The 20586-nt window shown below is 42.0% G+C and overlaps 1 protein-coding gene across 1 annotated transcript in view; it reads left to right on the top strand.

Moving 5' to 3' along the window:
- LOXL2 (lysyl oxidase like 2) overlaps positions 1–20586 on the top strand; it is a 149896-nt gene that overhangs the window by 17672 nt on the left and 111638 nt on the right. The window contains exons 2-3 of the mRNA XM_072633917.1: positions 6317–6761; positions 15971–16146. Coding sequence (XP_072490018.1) covers positions 6407–6761; positions 15971–16146 — 531 coding nt within the window. The 5' untranslated portion in view covers positions 6317–6406. The remainder of the gene's footprint in view (positions 1–6316; positions 6762–15970; positions 16147–20586) is intronic.

Here is a 20586-nt window from a genome sequence, read left to right as displayed (position 1 = left end):
CAAATGAGAATATTCTGACCCAGGAAGGAAAGTGGTATGGCCTGATTTCAAATTTAAGCCCTCTGACTATAGATTTGTTGTTTTCCAGTCATTTCAGTTGTGTCTGACTCTTTGTGACTCTATCTGGAGTTTTCTTGGCAAAGATGCTGGAATGGTTTGCCATTTTCTTCTCCAGATCATTTTACAGATGGGGAAAATGAGGTGAACAGGGTTAAGTGACTTGCCCTAGGTCATACAGCTAGACTGGATTTGAACTCAGAGCAATGAGTCTTCCTTACTCTAGATCCAATCCTCTATCCACTGCACCACCTAGATGTCCTGTCTCCAGATCTAGTGCTCCTCTATTAAGTGCCTGCTATATGCAAAGAATTATATGTAGCACTGAGAGATATGAGATAAGATCCAGGCCCTCCCGTTGGTCTGGGAGTTAGGAGATCTGGGTCTTAAGCTTTGGCTCTGATCTGGGTACAAATCACTTCACTTTCCTATGCTGTAAATTGGAGATCATGCTGACCTCACAGGGCTGTCCATGGCATGTTAGGTATAATATGCTATATAAATATCAATTGTACAAATTTATATAAATAAATGATATAAATTGTGATAATGAATGGGACCAAGAACACCCTCTCCACAACCCCACAACAGATCTTGCCATGTTACTGCCTTTCTCAAAAATATTCGGTAGCTCCCTATTGTCCCTAGGATAGAAACACAGTTCTTCAGCCTGGAAGTTAAGGTCATCGGCAATGTCCTTCTCACCTGCCTTTCTTATTTCATATCATCCCCTTTATATACTCTCTGTTCTAGTCAAATACAAACTTCCATTTCTAGCCTTGGTGCCTCATGTCTAGAGGAGGTAGAGTCTCTTCAAAGCACAAAAAGCACCCCCTGAGGCAAGCCTTTCCTGATTCTCCAGATATTTTCCTCTTCAATCACTTTGTATAACTGTATCTAATTATTGGCATTCACACTGCATCTCAAGCTAGAATGTAAACCTGTGGAGGACGGAGCCTGTTTCATTCATCTTTAATTGATTTAGAGTGGGCATTCTTAACCTTTTTGTGTGTGATGGACTCTTTAGTAGGCTAGCCAAAACTTTGGACTCGTCGGAACAGTTATTTTTTTAGAGGGGGGGAAGACAAAGCAATTGGGGTTGAGTGACTTACCCAAGGTCACACATGTAGTAAGTGTATCAAGTGTATTTGAACTCCTGACTCCAGGCCTGGTGCTCCATTTACTGTGCCACCTTGCTGCCCCAGAAATAGTAATTTTTAAAAGCAAAGCATATATAGATAGATAGATATACATATAGATAGATAGATGGATGGGTAGATAGATAGATAGATAGATAGATAGATAGATAGAATTGTAGAGGAAATCAGTTTTTTATTAAAATCAATATGAGCTTCTTTCCCCATCCAAGTTCATGGGTCCCTTGAAATCTCCTCATGGACTTCCCTCATCTAGAGTTAAATTCCTCCTAGTCTAACTGCTCTCATTTTTCATTTAAGAAAACTGAGGTACAGGGAGATCTGTTCACATACCTAAGCTCACACAGATGATAAGAGGCAGAGGCAGAATTTGACTCCAGAATCAGTGTGCTCTCCATTAGACTTCGCTGCCTGCCTTGTCTTTGAATCCCCACTCTCCAAGCACAGTGCCTGGGACAGAATGAGGGCTTAATAAACATTTGTTGAGTTCAAGGACATTATTCGGATGAAGGAGAACATGGATCATCGTATTACAGTGAGTCAAGCTGCTGTCCTCATATTGTTAATTTTAAGTTTGGAAAGTTTGTGGACCAGAGAGTGAAAATGTATTCCAGGCTGTATGTCTGGTTCTGAGAGCAGGCAGCGGGTCAGGGAGCTGTCATGGCAAAGAAGCAGACACGTACCACAGGCAGAGTCCCTGCTCTTGCCCTGAAACAGCTTGTTGTCTTGGCCCAGGGTTTGTGAATGGCTCTTTCTGTGGGGAAACAGATGACCATGTCTCTTCCCATTTACTTTTATGGCCACAAATGGCGAAGATTGAGTGTCCCTTCCCTCCTCCCTCGTTTATTCCTGAGCTGCTTCTCTCCAGCAGCTGGAATATTCTGTCCTGGTTCTGTCCACACTTTGCCTGGTGAATCAGGACAGTGGAATTTCAACCGTTTTTGTCCCACTTGCCTCTCTGGCCTTCATTAAAGAAATAGTTGAACAAAAAAGGTGATGAATGTGAAGGCTCATTATTAGATGGTCTATGTGCTTTACTGTCATAAGAAACCAAGGAAACCCACCCTCCCCATGTAGACCATTGGGTACAGGTGTCACAATGGGTAGAGTATTGAGCCTGGAGTCGGGAAGATCTGGCTTTAGATGTGACCTTAGACACCTACTACTTGTGTGACTTTGGACATGTTACTCAACCTCTGTTTCCTTGAGTTTCCTCATCTGAAATGGGGATTATAATGGCATTTACCTCGCAGAGTTGTTGTGAGGATCATATGAGATATTTATAAAGCACTTAGCATAGGGATCCATAATATCCTTCATCCAGATAAGTACTGTAAAGCACTTGGCACATCCCTTCCCCTCTCCTTGCACATCCTACAGAGAGGTCATGAGAGCCCATGGACAAGAACATGGACAAGAACCTAACAGGCATGGAATGGTTCAGTCTGCATTGTTGGGGGAGCATGGACCTATTTGAGTTTGAATTAATATTAAGGCTTACAGCTGGTAGGATTTAATTTCAACATGTACAAAATGGAGCTAAAAGATCTGAAAAAGATCTAAGGGTTTTAGTGAACCACAAGACATACACGTCACATGTTCCATAATAACAATGCACTTAAAGCCCTTAAAGATGGAGGCCAAAGGAGGTGGAGGCCCAGGCATCCAGGGTCGAGCGCACCTCTGTGGACTCTGCTGCTCTTCCTGATCGGCTGAAGGCCGAGTATCTCTGCCTCCTTGAGCTGCGATCCCACTGCCATCACCATGTCTCCTCCTCTGATGAGTTTTATAAAGCACTTTCCTCCAAACTGCCCAGTGAGAGAGGAAGGATGCCGGCATCCTTCTGGACGGGGTAGTCCTGAGAGAGGGCAAGCAAGCATTGGCTCATTTTACAAATGAAGAAATGGAGCATTTGACTTGCAAAAAAATGAAAGAAAAATTTAATCAAAGCAAAAATGAATGACAGGAAGGAAGAATGAATGAAAGGAAGGAAGAATGAATGAATTAAAGAAGGAGAATGAAAGAAAGGAAGGGTGGAAGAAAAATCAAAGAAAGAATGAAAGGAAGGAAAGAAGGAAAAAAAAGGGAAGGAAGAAAAAATCTTGCTGCATGACATTTTGTCAGTGCCACAAGTTAAAATAGCAGGGTCAGAATTCCACTTGATCGACTGATCCATCAAGTATTAAGTGCCAACTCTGTGCCAAGCACTGTGCTAAGTGAAAAAGTCATACAAATGCAAAGAATGAAACAATCCCTGCTTTCCTGCAAGGAGGTTATATTTTAATGGGAGAGATGAGAGTGCAGAGAGAGAGGTGTGCATAAATATAAAGTTAGTAATATATCTGCAAAGTTAATATAAGGTAATAAATGATGAGTGGACTGCTGGGTGGTGCAGTAGATAGAACCCTGGACCTGGAGTCAGGAAGACTTGAGTCCAAATCCAGCCTTAGACTTACTAGCTGTGACTCTCCGAAAATCACTTCACCCCTGCTTGTCTCAGTTTCCTCATCTGTAAAATGAAGATTTTAGCACCTACCTTCTTAGGGTTTTGTGAGTTTGAGAGGCAGAAAGTTAGTTTTGGGGGTCAAGGGACTGAATCAGGAAATACTCCATGGGGAAGATGATGCTGAGCATCTTGAAGGAAAAGGCTGATGTTAGGAGAGAGTACACTCCAGGTGTGGGGAATTGAATTGATAATTAATTGATGAAATTATGAAATGGGGCAGGTACACTCTCAGTCTCTAGGAAAGATCAGGATGGCAGGTGGAAGTGAGTTGCAATCACACTTTAATAAAACACAGAGGGTTTAGGGGCATAGGGCACAGAAAATACAGAAACAAATGGGTACCAAGGAAGAGGAGGTACAGAGGCAGATTGCTGGAGAGTGGGATGGGATGGTGTGGGTAAGAGAAGGTTATCGGAAAAGTCACTTAAGTAACCAGGGATTGGATCGGTGTTGGGCGCACTGGAGGAGCACGGACCCTTAGACGATGAAAGAGTGCTGTGGGTGAAGGTGGGGGCAAGAGGGCAGGATTTTGAGGTCTCATTTTTAGAGGGTTTGATGGGTGGCAGACTAACTCAGATTTTTGCCATCTTGGAGTAAGTTCACTGACATATCCAAATAATCTCAAAGTTTTCAGTAAAACTAAAGTTATATCCACATTTTCTCAAAGTTTTCAGGACCATTTGGTGTTCCGCTGGTATTAGTTGCAGATATTTGGAACTTATCTGAGATTTACAAATCATAAAACCAAAAGGCCCTAAGCATGAGGCTTAGAAGGCTTCCCCTTATTTAGCATATATTTTCAAGACTTGGTATTTTGTTAATATGAGAGTTTGCAAATGTCACAGCTAGGTTCCCCTTTGCAATCTTACTTCCTACTATTTATACTGGCTGTCTCTACATTTACTTACTATTCTGACTAGACATCAATTGGCGCCGGGGAGATGGTGGGCAAGAGGACCAGAACAAGATAGAATTTTAACATAGGGATGACCAGCGTCATCAGTGGGGGATAGAGAGGCCCAGTTTGGTAGGATCTCTTCCTCTCACAAGTACAAGGTTTCAGTCTAGCAGGAAGCGTTAAAGTGTCTACTGTGTGCCAACCTCTGTACTAGTTACTGGAGAAACAAAGATAGAAATAAAAAGTCTCTCTCCCCAAGGAGTTAACACATAGTACATGCTTAATAAATGTTTATTGATTGATTATTGATTGAATGAGGGAGTTTGTGTGTACATATAAAATATAGAATGTATGTAAAATACAAGAGGAAGGGGAGAGGAGAGGAGAGGAGAGGTGAGGGGAAGGGAGGGGAGAGGAAAGGAGAGGAAGGAAGACATTTTGGGGCTTGTAGCTATAGCTGTATATCTGTGACTGAGTCTTGAAGATTAAAGAATTTTAGAAGCAAAAGTGAGATGAAATGCGTTCCAGGCCTAGGGGGACAGTCAGGGCGCAGGTTTAGAGTGAGAAAACAGCAAGATGACCAATTTGGCTGGAACAGTGTATGATATAAAGTAAAGTAGGATAGTGTACTTTGGGTACAGTGAGCTAGGCTGGAAAGGTGGGATGAGGCCAGGTTATGCAAACAGGGGTCTATATTTTATCTTAGATGCTATAGAGAACTACAAGAATTTATCAAGCAGAGGAGTAATGAGATAAGACCTGTGCATTGGGAAAATCTCTTTGCAACTGTGTGGCGGATGGATTGTACCAACTAGACCATTGCGGTGGTCAAAATGTGAGGTCATGAGAGCCAGCCCTAGAGTGGTGGCTGAATCAGAGGAAAGAAGGGGGTGTATGCAAGAGATAGGACAAAGGTAGTCTTAATAGGACTTAACTGCATATTGGATATAAGGAATGAGAAAGACAGAGAAGACCCAAGGATGACATTTTGGTTTTGATGACCTTGGGTGACTACGAGGATGGTGGGGTAGGGTAGGGTAAATGATTTGTTCAAGGTCATATAACTAGTAAGTGTCAGAGGTAGGACATGAATGAAGGTCTTCTGATACCAGAATGGTGCCACAGTACCTCCACATGAGTGCAGCCTTCCAGTGTTTGAAGGGCTGTTATGAGGAGGAGAGATTTACTGACTCTGTTTTGCAGAACCAAGGACAGCACCAGGTCCAGTGGGGCTCAGGGAGAATTTGCCAACAGTGAGAGCTTGCCAAGAGTGCAGTGGGCTGCTCGGAGAGATGGGTGGAGCTTCTAGGTCACTGGAGGTCCTCAGGCGGTAAGGCTGCAAAAGTACAGGTTGGGTGTGTTGAAGAGAAGACTCTTTTCCAAGTATGGGTTAGACCAAATGGGCTCTGAGGTCTCTTTCAGCTCAGAAATGCTATGAATTCATGAGTGCTCCTCCTTATATCACCAAATGAACCTCCTCTTCCCTATTCCCCTTTCTCTGGGGGGAAATCTGATAGGACAACCCAGAAAAGAACCTGCCCCTCCTGAGGTGTTTTCCTTGCCTGAAACACAAGTACTTCCTTCTCCCGTCCTGACTCTGCTAGAGAAATTCTTGGGTTAAATTAGTTTAAATTCAGTGCCCTGCCCTAATTAAGAGTCTCTTGTCCTGGGTGCTTATGCATGTCTCCTCTCTTACAGAAAACTTCGGGTCTCTTCTACTTGCACTGAACACTCCCAGCACCTGCTTGAGGAAGTCCTTCCATCAGAGTACCCCACTGGAGACCAAGGATGGAGAGGTCCCTGGGTTCTTATTCTCACCACTGTTTGGCTGTGCTGCTCATCCTCCCTTCCCTGAGCTTTGCTCAGTATGAGAACTGGCCCTACTACCCTGAGTACTTTCAGCAGCCCCAACCTGAGTATCAACAACCTGAACGTCCAGCAGATGTCCCCAAGATCCAACTGCGTCTGGCTGGACAGAAAAGGAAACACAATGAGGGCCGAGTGGAGTTGTACTATGACGGGGTGTGGGGCACAGTGTGTGATGATGACTTCTCCATCCATGCCGCCCATGTGGTCTGTCGTGAGCTGGGTTATGTGGAAGCTGTGTCCTGGGCACCCAGCTCCTCTTATGGCAAAGGAGAAGGTAAAACCCAGTGCCCTGGTGGCCTGGCTTGTCAGTGGTGAGGTGGGACCCAGGAACTGGGAACTTGGGTCCTGTTCATCTTAAGAATTGTAGGATTTAGATGCCTTAGTATATGAAATGAATTAGTGAATGGATGGAGAGATAGATGGATGAATGAATGAAAAAGCATTTAAAGGATACATAGTATTGCTTGTCAGAGCTGGGCAGTAACCTTAGAACAGAGACTGTGAGACCTGGAGGGGAACCTTAGAGTAGAGAATATCAGATTTGGGGGGAGGGGAATCTTAGAACAGAGAATGTCAGAGCTGGGAGGGACTTTAGATCCCATATTATCAAAGCAAAAAAAGACATTAAGACTGCACCATAGACTGCTGAAGCTAAAAGAGATTTTAGAAATAAATGTATTCATCTCATTTTACAAATAACAGTACTGAGGCCCAGATAATAGAAGATCTTGCCCAAAGTCACAAGGCTAGGATAAATCCAAGACCAGAGTTAAACTCGGGTCTTCCTAATGATAAGCCTGGCCCTCTCTCCATTCTGCCACATTGCCTCTCCTTTGGAACCCTTAGCTTAGGACTGCAATCAACCAATATGTGTGTTATTAATGCCTTTATATAGAATTAGAGTCTGGGGATGCCCAGGTTGAAGAACGGCATGGCCATGCCTAGGTTGTGATGTCTGCCCATGATGATACAACACTACTGAAGAGTTGTCCAGACATACCAGTGACATTTATGCTAGGGGATGTGGCAGAGACTAGCCTGGGTATGTGAGAAGGTATACCAAGGACATAGATTTTGTCCAAGTAGGGTTGAGTGAAGCAGGGTACATACTTGCAAGAATCAGAGTGTAGAAGTGCCAGAAGTCTGTGCAAGAGAATTAATGTGCTGTAAATGGAGTTTGCAGTGCCAGGCTGGGGTCACTGGGCAATGGATCAGGAGCTGGAAGAAACCTTAGAGTCCATCAAGACCAACTTTCTCAACTTACAGATGAGAAAACTGAGGCCCCAGGAGAATAACTGACTTGCCCAGGGTTGCAGAGCTAGTTGGTGTCTAAATAGAGATTTGAACCTAGATATCTCTAAAGCCATTTATATTTCAAACTGAGACTCCTACCCCCATTTAATTAGATTTGTGCACGGGAAGCCCCCTTTTCCCTTCTTTCTATCCTATCTGTCACCCCCAAGTGGCTAATTCTACATTTTCTCCCCAGGGAGTTTGTAGGGGATTGTAGGAAGGCAATGAATGGCCTTTTGCCTTTCTGTTAAGAGATGGCACCAAGCAAAAAGGGGTCACTGGGATTGGTTAGAGCATACAGAGAGAGACTGGACCCCAGATAAGGGGAATCCCTCAACCATGCAAGTTAGCACATCTACAGTTTAGTCTTAGGGAGTAACTGAGTGTTTTCATAATTGCCCACAGTCACATAATCAGTATATATCAGGAGTAAAACTTGAACCCTGGTTATGAGAATAGCTCTCTATTCACTATGACAGCCTGCACACAGTAAGCACTTAATAAATGTTACCTACAGATTTACTTACTGCCTCTCAGAGGCTGCCAGCATATGAAAGAAGAGACACGGAACTCAAGTTCAAATCCCAACGCTAACACTTAACTGTTTCATCTCAGGCAAATCATTTCTTCTCTCTGGGCCTTAATTTCTTTCTCTTGAACAGCCAAAGGTGGGCCTAGCCACCCTCTGAGTCTCCTTCCAGTTCTAAGTCAATGCTCCTAAATCCTTCTTGTTCTTTGTCCACTGAGGGTCCCAAATGGAAATCATGTTGCTACAAAACAGCAGTTTGCTGTGGAAACAGCTGTGGGTTAGAAAAGAGTTTTTCAAAAGGCCTCCTTCCAGAACCAGAAAGAATGGGCAAACCAGCTGGGAAATTTCAGCTACAGGTTTTCAATAAGGTCTTTTTTCCTTTCATTTAAGGACCAACCTCATTTGTGTTGAGTACTGATCAAGTTATCTATCATGGACAGACATGCTTCAGCAGGACCTGGGCTTGGAGAGTTAATGGGTTGGGGTTGAGGGCAGGGGCAAGGACAGAAGAATGGTCTTACCTCAAACCTTCATTTCTTCCCGGGAGTCATGCAACCAGCAATTATTAAGCACCTACTTCATGCCAGGAGCTAGGAATACAAAACCAAGAAATTAAATAATTTCTGCTTTTGAAGGGCTTACATCCTATTGGTTCTACCACAGCCCTTAATTTTAATTATGGGCATTAATTTTAATTATGGGTTAATTATTTTAATAATGGGCATTCTTTTCCTGTACTTTCCAAACTCTGTGGGGATAGAGCAAAGGTATTCACAGAAGATTAGAAAGAGAGCTCTTCACTCCCATCCTCATCATTTTGCAAGTGAGGAAACCTGAGGGTGATGTCATCTAGTCCACCCCTGACCTGCTAAAAGATGCTGGACACGTGGTTATTCAGACCCTATTTGAAGACCTCCATTGATGTCAACTCTGTCCCTGCTGGGTCAGCCTGCTCTATTGCTGGACAGCTCTTATTCTGAGAAAGGTCTTTCTTCTCCAGAGCCAAAATGTGCCTCTGTGAGGCTTCTGTCCATTTCAAAACAAGCCAACATTCTTCCCTGTAGGGTCAAAAAAACAAGTCTGATCCCTCTCCCATGAATTAGTCAGTCCCATGAATAGTTGGAGGCAGTTAACTGTCTTATTTACAGTAGGTCTTTTTCCCAAGCTCAGCATCCTCATTTCCTTTCATGGGTTCTGGTTTAGTGGGATCTCCAGACTTCTCATCACCCTTGCTTGCCCTCCAATTTATCAATATTCTTCCTAAAATCTGGTTCCAAGAACTTAATGCAGATGTGAACTTCCAGAGCAGAGTACAGTGGGATTTTTGCCTCCCTTGTATCCTGGAGTTGATTGAAGAAAGGTAATAGAGCTAAGCTTTTACATTTTTAGTAGTAGGAGTTGAAGCAAAATATCAGTGGTTCTCAACTTTTTCAAGCATAAAGACTCCCTTTTAATGTCAAAAGAATGGCAGTCCCTTACATAGCTTGCCTGGGTCAGAGAAGCAGAGTTAGAAGGGACAGTAGAGACCATCTAATCCCATTCCCTCATAGAGGAAGAAACTGAGGCCCAGGGTTGTCAAGTAACTTGCTCTGGATCATCCAAGTAGTAACGGTAGGAGACGTTATTGAAACCCAGGGTTTTCCAGCTCTAGCACCGTGCTGTTTCAATCAGGAAATTCTGAGTTCAAATACAACCTCAGATACTTACTAGCTGTGTGACCCTGAGAAGAATTCAGATGTGAGATGATGAAGAACTGAATCAGGGTGGTGTTAGTGACAGGAGACAAGGGGGCATATTGGAGAGATGCCTCAGAGATGAAATCGTCAGACCTTGCCAACAACTTGGACATGAGGAGTGAGAGATAGTGAGAAGCCCAGGATAGCATTTAGGTTGTGAACCTGAGGGGTTTGGAAAAGAGTGTTTCTTTTGACATAGGGAAGGTAGTGGAGGAAGGGTTGGGGAAAAGATAATGAGCTCTGTTTTGCACATATTGAGTCTAAAATGTCTACTGAACCTCCAGCTCAAAATATCTAAAGACAGTTGAAGAAGCAAGATTGGAGGTCAACACAGAGATTGGGATTGGAAAGATAGACTTGAGAATCATCAGCAGAGATGATAATTAAATCCATAGGAACTGATGAGTTCACCAAGGGAAACAGTATAGAGAGAGGAAAGAAAAGGGCCCACATCAGAACTTTGTGGGACACCTATGGTTAGAGGGTGTGATCTAAAGGAAGATCTAGCAAAGGAGCAGGAGTGGTCAGAGAAGTAGGAGGAGAACCAGAACAAAGTAGTCTCCCGAAAACCCAGAAAGAAAAGAGTATTAAGAAGGGAAAGAGTGATCAACAGTGTCAAAGGCTGCGGAGCGGTAGAGAATGAGGATTCAGGAAAGACCACTGGATTTGATAACAAGGAGATCATTAGTAACTGGAGTGAGCAGTTTCAGTGGAATAAGGTTAGAAGTCAGAATGTAAGGAGTTAAAAACGGAGTGAGAAGAGAGAAGGTGGAGACTGACTATAGACATCATTATATTTTGTTGAATTTAGCTACAAAGGGCAGAAGACATGTAGGACAATAATGGGAATAGAAGGACCATGTAAGGTTTTTTCAGGATAGGGGAGACATGGGCATGTCAAGAGGCAGTAGAAATGAGACAGTAGATTGAAAATAAGTGAAAAAGTGGGGATGATGAGGGAGGGGCAGTCTGTGAGAGGAGACTGAATGGAATGGGGTCACTTGAACAAGTAGAGGGGTTGGTCTTGGTAAGGAGGAAGACAACTTTGTCATGTGACACAGGAATGAAGGAGGAATGAAGGAGCAGACCCACCTGAATGATAGGAGGTGAGGAAGAGGGAAGGAGAGGGAGCTCATGGTGAATGGCCTCATTTGTTTTCTGTAAAATATAAGACAGAGTTTCTGCTGAGAGAGTGGGGGGAGGGGGAGCCATGGGAGGTTTGACGAGGGATGAAAAAGTTTGGAAGCATCACTATGGATAGTGAAGAGTGAGTTGATGAGGGAGGTGTAGTAAGATTGCCTAGCAGCAGGGAGGGCCCAGTTAAAATTGTGTAACATAAATTTATTGTGGACCCAGTCAGAATAGCAACACATCTCCATCTTCATTCAGCAGCATATGTATGTAGGAGTGATCTGTAACATGGGGATAATAATAACTTCTACCTCTCTGTGCTGTTATGAGGATCAAATGAGACGATATTTGCAAAGTGCTTAGTACTGAGTCTGGAACATAGTAGGTGTTTAGTAAATGATTATTACCTTCCCTTCCCCCACCTTCTTTCTGCTAGATAATATAACTTAATAAGATAAAACTTTCATATGAATTCCATAAGCTCATAGGAGATCTACAGGTTAGGAACCACTTTCTTATAATTTTTTACTAGGAAATTTTGCAAACTCCTCCAGAGTGGATCAAGAGTTTGCCTCCTTGACTTTTGGTGTTAGGGAAGGTCACAGTAGTGAGGAATGTCCAAACTGGCTTGACACATCATTGCTTCTTTCTGAAGGGTTTAAGGGTGTGAAAGGAAGTATTTTGTAGTGAAAGGTCATGAAGACAGAAGAACTGACTTTTAGTTCTTATTTTAACGATTGCCAGCTATGTGACCCTGGGAAGATCCTTGAACTTGGCAGAACCTCAGTTTCCTTGTCTGAAAAATGAGGAATAATAATCTCTGTAGTACCTGCCTCATAGGGGTGTTTGCAGACCTCGAAGTACAGTGGAAATGTGAGATGCTGTCTTAGCCCTCTGAAGCTGGGCAAGATGGAACCTTCTCTGGGCTACGTGAGAGGAACACTGAACAATGCTTGAAGAGAATTAGGCTCAGTCAGAGGTTCTGGGTTGAAATCCTGGCTCTGGCACTTACTACAGGCATGACCTTGGACCAGTCACTTAACCTCCATATACCCAGTTTTCTTATCTGTATAATGAGGAATTGGACAAGGTGGCCTCAGAGGTTGTTTCCAGCTTTAGAGCTGTGATTCTTAGTATCTGTGAGTGTGCACCTGCCTGTAGACTGGAAACTACTCAGTGTGCCGAGCTTTAGGAAGAAAAGATGATCAGAGGTAAATGGAAGAGCCCACTTCTTTGGGGCCCAGATTTCAGTGCATCATGAACACATACGCAAGGGAATGGGATAGGGAGGTGGTGAAGTTCTGAATGTCTCTTCTTCGACATTTGCATGGGAGGGAATATGGTTAAAATGAATGTTTCAGTGATCTCTGAAAGGGAAGAGAGGCCAACAGACTGTTACCATCCCCCATTAAAAGGCAAATAGGGAGCAAATGTCAGTAGAAACAATGGTCTGAGCAGCTCTGCAGGATTAAGAGGCAGCTGGAGACAAACTCTGACCTGGAGTCCAAAGATCTGAGCTTGAGAATCAGCTTTGACATGGAATTGTAAGCAGGACATGGATCCGTCAGTTTTCTCACCCTTAAAATGGACATAATAATGCACACACTACTAGCCTCACTAGAGTGTTGCAGGGGAAGTGCAAACTATAGAAAGCAGAGTTGTTATAGATGCCCATTGATTTAAGGGTCTACATTTTCAAGGTGCTGTCCCAGGTGCTGAAGTTATGGAGATAGAAATGAAAACAATCCTGCCTTCAAGAAACTTTCATTCGAAGCCCAGAACTATGTGTTCATTTTTCATTTATTATTTATTTTTTAAGTATTCACAAATTTTTTATTCAGATTTTCTTCCTCTCTCCTGATTCTCCCCCACCCATTGAGAAGGCAAGAAATGTAACATCAATTATACATATGAAATCATGTGAGATGTATTTCCATATTAGCTTTGTTGCAAAAAAAAAAACAACAAGAAAATAATGTGAAAAAATTGTGCTTCAATCTGCATGCAGACTTCTTCAGTTCTCTCTTTGGAGGTGGATAGCATTTTTCATCAAAAGTCCTTCAAAAATGAGGCTGGTGACTTTGCACAGCTCTCCTTCACTTAAAACCAATGCACTTGCAAGTCATGGTAATATCTTCTTGATGTCATTCTCTTCGAGAATGAGTGACAAACCACAACCACAACATGTGAGGGGATCCTTGTATCACTGAGAATAGGTGTCATCCACAGTTGATCATTATACAATATCTCTGTTATTGCACACAAACATTCTCCTGGTTCTACTTGCTTCCCTTTGTATCAGTTCATGTAAACCTTCCCAGGTTTTTCTGAAACTATCCTGCTCATCTTTTCTTATAGCACAATAACATTCCATTACCATCATATACCAGAACTTTTAAAATCACCCTCCAAGTGGTGGGAATCCCCTTAATTTCCAATTCTTTACGACCACAAAAAGATCTTCTATAAATATTTTTATACAAATAGGTCCTTTTTCCTTTTCTCTGATCTCTTTGGGATATAGACCTAGTAATTATATTGGGTAAAAGGGTAGGCACAGTTTTATAGCCTTTTGAGTATAGTTCCAAATTCTTCTGCAGAATGGTTAGTCTAGTTCACAACTCTACTAAGAGTGCATTAGTGTCCCATTTTTTTCCATGTCCCCTACAACATTTATCATTTTCCTTTTCTGTAATGTTAGTCAATTTGATAAATGTGAGTTGGTACCTCAAAGTTGTTCTCATTTACATTTCTTTACTCAATAGCAATTTTGAACATTTTTTCCTATTACTACTGATAGCTTTGATTTCTTCTTCTGAAAACCACCTGTCCATATCATTTGACTATCAACTGGGAAATGACTCAATTTTTTTTACAAATTTGACTCAGTTTCCTATATATTTGAGAAATGAGGCCTCTATCAGAGAAATGTGCTGAAAGATTTTCCCTCCAATTTCCTGCTTTCCTTCTAATCTTGACTGCATTAACTTTGCTTGTACAAAACCTTTTTAGTTTAATGTAATCAAAATTATACATTTTACTTCCCAAGATTCTCTCTATCTTTTGTTTGGTCATAAATTCTTCCCTTATCTGACAAGTAAAATTTTTTCCTTCTCCCCTAATTTGCTTATGATATCACCTTTTTTTCTTAATCATGTACCCATTTTGATATTACCTTGGTACACAGTGTTATATATTGGTCTATACCTAGTTTCTGCCAAATCGCTTTCCAATTTTCATAGAAATTTTTGTCAAATGGTGAGTTCTTGTCTTAAAAGTTTTGCTCTTTGGGCTCATCAAACACTAGATTACTGTGTTCATTTACTAATGTGTCTTGTGTACCTAATCTATTCCACTGCTCTACCCCTCTTGGACAGTACCAGATTGTTTTGATAATTGCTGTTTTCTAATACAATTTGAAATCTGATACTGCTAAGCCACCTTCCCTCACATTTTTTTCATTGATTTTCTTGATATTCTTGACCTCTTGTTTTTTCAGATGTTTTATTATTTTTTCTCTAGCTCTATAAAATAATTTTTTGATGGTTTAATTGGTATGGCCCATTTTGCATTTCTTACATACATGATATATACAGTACACATACACACATATGTATATACTTTTATTGGGCCATGTTGATTCCTCCCTCCCAATAGAATGTAAGCTTGAGGGCAGGGACCATTTCATTTTTATCTTTGCATCATCATCATCATCATCATCATCATCATCATCATCTATCATAGTGGCTGGTACACAGTAGGTGCTTAATGTCTGCTTGCCCATTGATTGCTACACAAGGTGTTCCAAAAGTCAGTGCAGTTTTAGTTTAGTTAAACTTGAAAGTATGAGCATCTAGAGGGAGGGTTAATCACTAGTTATGAATGTTTTTTCCTTCTCCCCCAGTGGTAGTCCCCTGAGTCATGGCCCAAACTGTAATTTTCTAAGATGGTTTTATTTTTATAACAGCTCCAGGAAAAGTACTAGATTTGGGGCCAAGAGAGACCTGGGTTCAGACCTTGCCCTTGATGTTCACCAGCTTTTGATCCCAGGCCAATCTTGACCTCTCTGAATCTCATTTCCTCATACTTAAAAGTGGAATAATACCTATCATTATATGTAATAGTTCCTACCTTTGGGGGTTATTGTAACGACCAAATGAGATATCTGTAAAGTGCTTTATAAACATTAAAGTGTTACCATGATATCCATAAGAGGTAGATATGGAACTGACCTTAAGTATCATCATAGTCAACCCCTTCAATTTACAGATGGAGAAACTGAGGCTTAGAGGGGGCCTGCTACTGTACAAGTACTGAACAGCAGAGGTGGCATTCAAACCCATCTCCTCTGCCTTAATTTAACTCTAAATTCAGTGTTCTTCCCACTATACCAGGCAATCACCTCAGCTTGCCATCCAAAGCTTTGAGAATGAATTAAGGATACAGATCCAGGGCTAGTGGTCCTTTGCTTCTTGGAGGTTGACCCAATTCTTTTTTATGATGATTTTACCTGCGCACAACAAGAAGTAAATTATCTGGGTTGTAAAATAAGAAGAGTCTGACATAAGGATGGGCTGAGGGGATGGGTTTGTATGTAGGGCAACTGAATTTGGGTCTTAGTTCTAGATCAGTATAAGATGATGAAGATAAGACCATAGAATCATAGATAAGATCATAAGATGATTGACTCATAGAGAACTGGAAGGGACCTCTGGAGGAATTAGACCAACCTTCTCATTTCCCCAAGGCACAAAACTTCTTTTACATTATTCTTGGCTTCCTTCTCCCCTGCAGGCCCCATCTGGATGGACAATGTTCATTGCACCGGTGGAGAGGTGACCCTGGCCTCCTGCTCCTCCAATGGGTGGGGTGTCACGGACTGCAAACACACAGAAGATGTGGGTGTGGTGTGCAGTGATAAAAGGATCCCTGGCTTCAAATTTGACAACTCGCTCATCAATCAAATTGATGTAAGTAATGCTTACTTCTATGTACAGTCTGCATCCCTGGTCATGTTCAATTTGTACCAAGTTACATGGTGAGGATGATGATGATGTGGTTGATGAATGTGAGCATTTCTATGGCACTAGAAGGTTTATAGAGTGCTTTACCTATGTGATTTCATCTTCACAATAATCCTGGGCAGTAGCTGTTGGTCTTATTCTCATTTTCCAGGTTAGGAAACAACTTTCCAGTCCATTCTCCACTCAGTCGTCAAGTGATCTTTCTAAAGTGCAGCTCTAGCTGTATATAAGTCCCCCACCTCATTCAATAACTTCCCGTGGTTCCCTATGACTTCCAGGATTCAATACAAAGTCCTGTTTGGCTTTTAAAACCCTTCACAGGCTGGCTCCTTCCTACCCATCTAGTCTTCTTACACCTTCCTTACCTACTTCTTCGGGCTCTGTGGTTCAGTCACACTGGCCTCCTGGCTGTTTCTCCCTCAGGACACTTTATTTCTCAACCTAGCTTTTTCTCTGGCTGTCCCCAATACCAGGACCTCTCTCCCTCCTTGTCTTAACCTCCTGTCTTTCCTGGCTTCCATCCAGTCTCCTCTAAAGTATCACCTTCTGTAAGAACTCTTTCTCAGCCCTTCTTCATCTCAGTGCCTTCCTTCTATTGATTATCCCCAATTTGTCCTGTTTTCATCTTGTTTGTAGTTTTTTTGCATGTTGTCTCCCATATTAGATTGTGATCTCCTTGAGAACAAGACCTGTCTTTTGTAACATCAGTGACTGCTACTCAATAAATGCTTGTAGACTTAACTGAGATTGAGAGAAGCTCAGTGAGCCACCAATGGTCACACAGCTAGTTAAATGTCTAAGGCAGGATTCAAATTCAGGTCTTCTTAACTCATAAGTTCATGCTTTCCACTAGACCATGTAGCTCCCTTAGCTTGAAGGGTCTTCTGTGATTAGGATGATATAGGTTCCCAGAATATGAGGTGGGAGAGATCTCAGTGACCATTTAGTTCAACCCACATCTGAACTCCAATCCCCTCTATACAATAAATGGCCTTTACTTGAAGACTTCCAGCGATGGGGAGCCTTCTACCTCCCAGTCTTGCCCCTTGGGGACAGCTCTGACCATTGGAAGTTTTCCTGGCTTTAAACTTCCATTTGTTCTTCCTTCCTGTGGCCAGCAGTAGAAGTCTACTGAGCACCACTGCCCACAACAGTGTGACCTTTGGACAATCACTTATCCTTGGTTTCTTCCTCATTAGAATGGGAAGGTTAGAATAGATGACTCCTAAATCTGGTGGCTTCTTATCCCTCTGCCCCAGGACAGCTCTTTAAATACCCGAAGACAGCTGGCATGTGCCACCTTCCCACCCCCTTATTCTTTTCTTCTACAGGCTAAATATTCCCAGTTCCTGAACTATAACTTGCAACAAATATCTCGATTAATTAGTTAAGTAATGTATTTAATTAACATCTGATAGTCAAGCACTGTAAGGCCCATGGAAATCCCCCTCCCTGCCTTCAAGAAACTTGCCAAAAAACAACCCCTGATGATGGAATGCTTTCAAAGACCAACACCCTCAGTATCGAACCCATAGGGTCTCTCTAGTATTTGAGTCAAACTCTACACATCATGGAGATGTGTAGAGAGAACCGGCCTGGGACACATCTTGGCTATACTACTCTGGATAAATCTCTTAACTTTTCACTGTTCTGGGCATGTCTGTAAGATAGTAAATTGTAGAAGAGATGCCAGCTTGCATTGGTGGCAGGTTTTCTTCATCTGAAAGTTCCCTATCCCAATGAAATCAGATGTCCAGCACCTATTCCCCTATCCTATTCTAGCTGGGTAATTATGGTAATTGGTCTCCAGCTGTTTTGGGGAGTTGATGATGGAGATGTTCAAAGATGTCTTTGAAATTGCCCTATTTGGTCTCCAGAAGGTATCTGCCAATAGAATGTGGTTTTGACATTTTCTCTCCATGACTAACCCCATCCTTCCATTTTCTCTTATATTCCTAGAACACACCAAACACTCTGGGATACTGGCCAAGCCTGCATTATGGAAAAGAGATTAGCTGTTAGATTAATCAGGCTTGTTTTATCCCAAATGATGGGATGGGATAAGACCACCCCCATTGTGTACCCTTCAAGTTGGGCTAGCATCCAATCTAGCATTACCTCATGGCTAGAGGAGGTTATTATATATCTCAGATACAGTGCGATAATTCAAGAAGCCATTTGTTTTTTTTCATAGTGCAAACTTCAACAACTTGTTAGCTATTTTTCAAGAGTTGCTAGCAACAAAAAAACTCATTCCTCTGCAGTCCACCTGGTGATAAGCTTCCCTAGCTTAGCTAGAGTCAAACAATCAAACATTTAATAAGCATCCACTATGTGCTAGGCTTTGGTGATACAAAGGCAAAAATGAAGCAATCCCTTCCTCAGGGAGCTTATATTCTATCAGAGGAAGCAACATCTAGACATATAAGAAGCTACAAAGTGTAAAGTAAATATATACAAGGTCATTTGGGTGGGGGGAAGCAATGGCAGCTCTAGGGATTCTATGGGTGGTAGGTTCCAAGACATGAGGGTGAGAAGGGAGGGCATTCCAGGCATGGGGATGTGCAAGATCAGAGAGCTGGAAGAAGCATGTGAAGGACAGCAACAAGGCTGTTGGATTGTAGACTTTGTGAAAGACTGAAAATACCAGGGAGAGAAGTTTGTGTTTGATTTCAAGGGTAATACTGACCCACTGGGATCTCTTGAGTAGGGACATGGCATGGTCAGACATGCTCTTTAGGGAAAATCACCTTGGCAGCTGTGTGAAGTAGTAGGAGCCCATTATACTAATCCAGGTGAGGAGCAACTAGGATGGTTGCTGCTTATCAGCTGATAACAGCCCCTCCAGGCGGGGCTCATGCTCAAAGCCTTTCTGGTGTGGTGGGATCTGCTAGAGTATATTGTCTCCTAGCACAGTCTGGAAAATCCCAGAGTCACATTTGTGCTATAAAGACGCCATGGGAGTGACTCACAAACATGTAGTTTGCACATTTTACAGAATCACAGAATTTGAGAGCTGGCAGCAGGGACTTCATGGCCATCTAGTCCAATTCAGATCCCCAAAGAATCCTCACAATAATATATCTACTCATGATCACCCAGTCTCTCCTCAAAGACTCCAAGGAAGGGTCACAGAATCTCAAAGCTGGGAGCAATATAGTCCAACTTGTACCTGACCAAAAATATCCTCAGATGTCCCTTCAACATGTGACCATCTAGTCCTGTCTTGAAGATTTCAAACTAAGAGGATCCAACACTGTCCTTCCTTTCTTTCCAAGGCTGGCCCTTCCACTTTGGGATAGTTCCATTTGTTTTGTTTTGTTTTGTTTTGTTTTTGTAAGAAAATTTTCTTTCCATAAAGTCTAAGCCTTCCTCTTTATAACTTCCATTTTGTGTACGTTTTGTTTCCTCTCCTAGATTAGAAGCTCTCTAAGTACAAGACCATGTTTAATTCCTCTTTGTGTTTCCCTCAGCCTTCACACAATGCTTTGTATAAAAGAGGTTATCAACATATAGCACAATTGCCTACATACACATGTCTGTGTGTGTATACGAAATTTGTTTTTGTTCAGTCATTTCAATCATGTCTGACTCTTCATGATCCCATTTGGGGTTTTCTTGGCAAAGAGACTGAAATTGTTTGGCATTTCCTTCTCTAGTTCATTTGACAGATGAGGAAACTGAGGCAAGCTGGGTGGAGTGACTTGTCCAGGGTCACACAGCTAGTAAATTTCCAAGGCTGTATTTGAACTCAGGTCTTCCTGACACCAGACCTAGTGCTTTATTCATTATGCTACCTATTGTCCATAATCTATCTATCTATCTAACTATCTATCTATCTATCTATCTATCTATCTATCTGTCTGTCTGTCTGTCTGTCTGTCTGTCTATATCTATCTATCTACACACACGTACACACATTATATATGCGTATATGAATGTATATGCATGTATGTTCATTGTGGTTGTGGTATGTGTATATAATATATAACAATTATACAGGTGTGGGTATGTATGAAGGCAATTCATTTGTATATCCCATCATACTGCTTTAGGGTTAGAAAAAACCTTGGAGGCTCTCAAGTCCAAGTCCTTCACTTTATACATGAAGAAACTAAGGCTGAAACTGAGAGGGATTAGACTTACACAGTTAGTTAGTATCTGAGGTAAAATTTGAACTCAGTACTTGCTGATTACAAGTCCAGTGTCCTACCTACTATATCAACCTGTCCCTCATAGACCAAAGGCCATTTATTAAGTAGACTGCTTTGGTTGGAACATAGGATGCATATTTTCCCCTCTGGTTTCATGGAAAATAAAACTAAACCCTCTTCTAAATGCCAGCCCTTCAGATATTCAACAACAGCCATCCTGTACCCATGGAAC

The sequence above is a fragment of the Notamacropus eugenii genome, chromosome 1 (genome assembly GCF_028372415.1).
Source record: "Notamacropus eugenii isolate mMacEug1 chromosome 1, mMacEug1.pri_v2, whole genome shotgun sequence".
Classification (NCBI taxonomy): domain Eukaryota; kingdom Metazoa; phylum Chordata; class Mammalia; order Diprotodontia; family Macropodidae; genus Notamacropus; species Notamacropus eugenii.
This window is presented reverse-complemented; position numbering and strand designations above follow the sequence as displayed.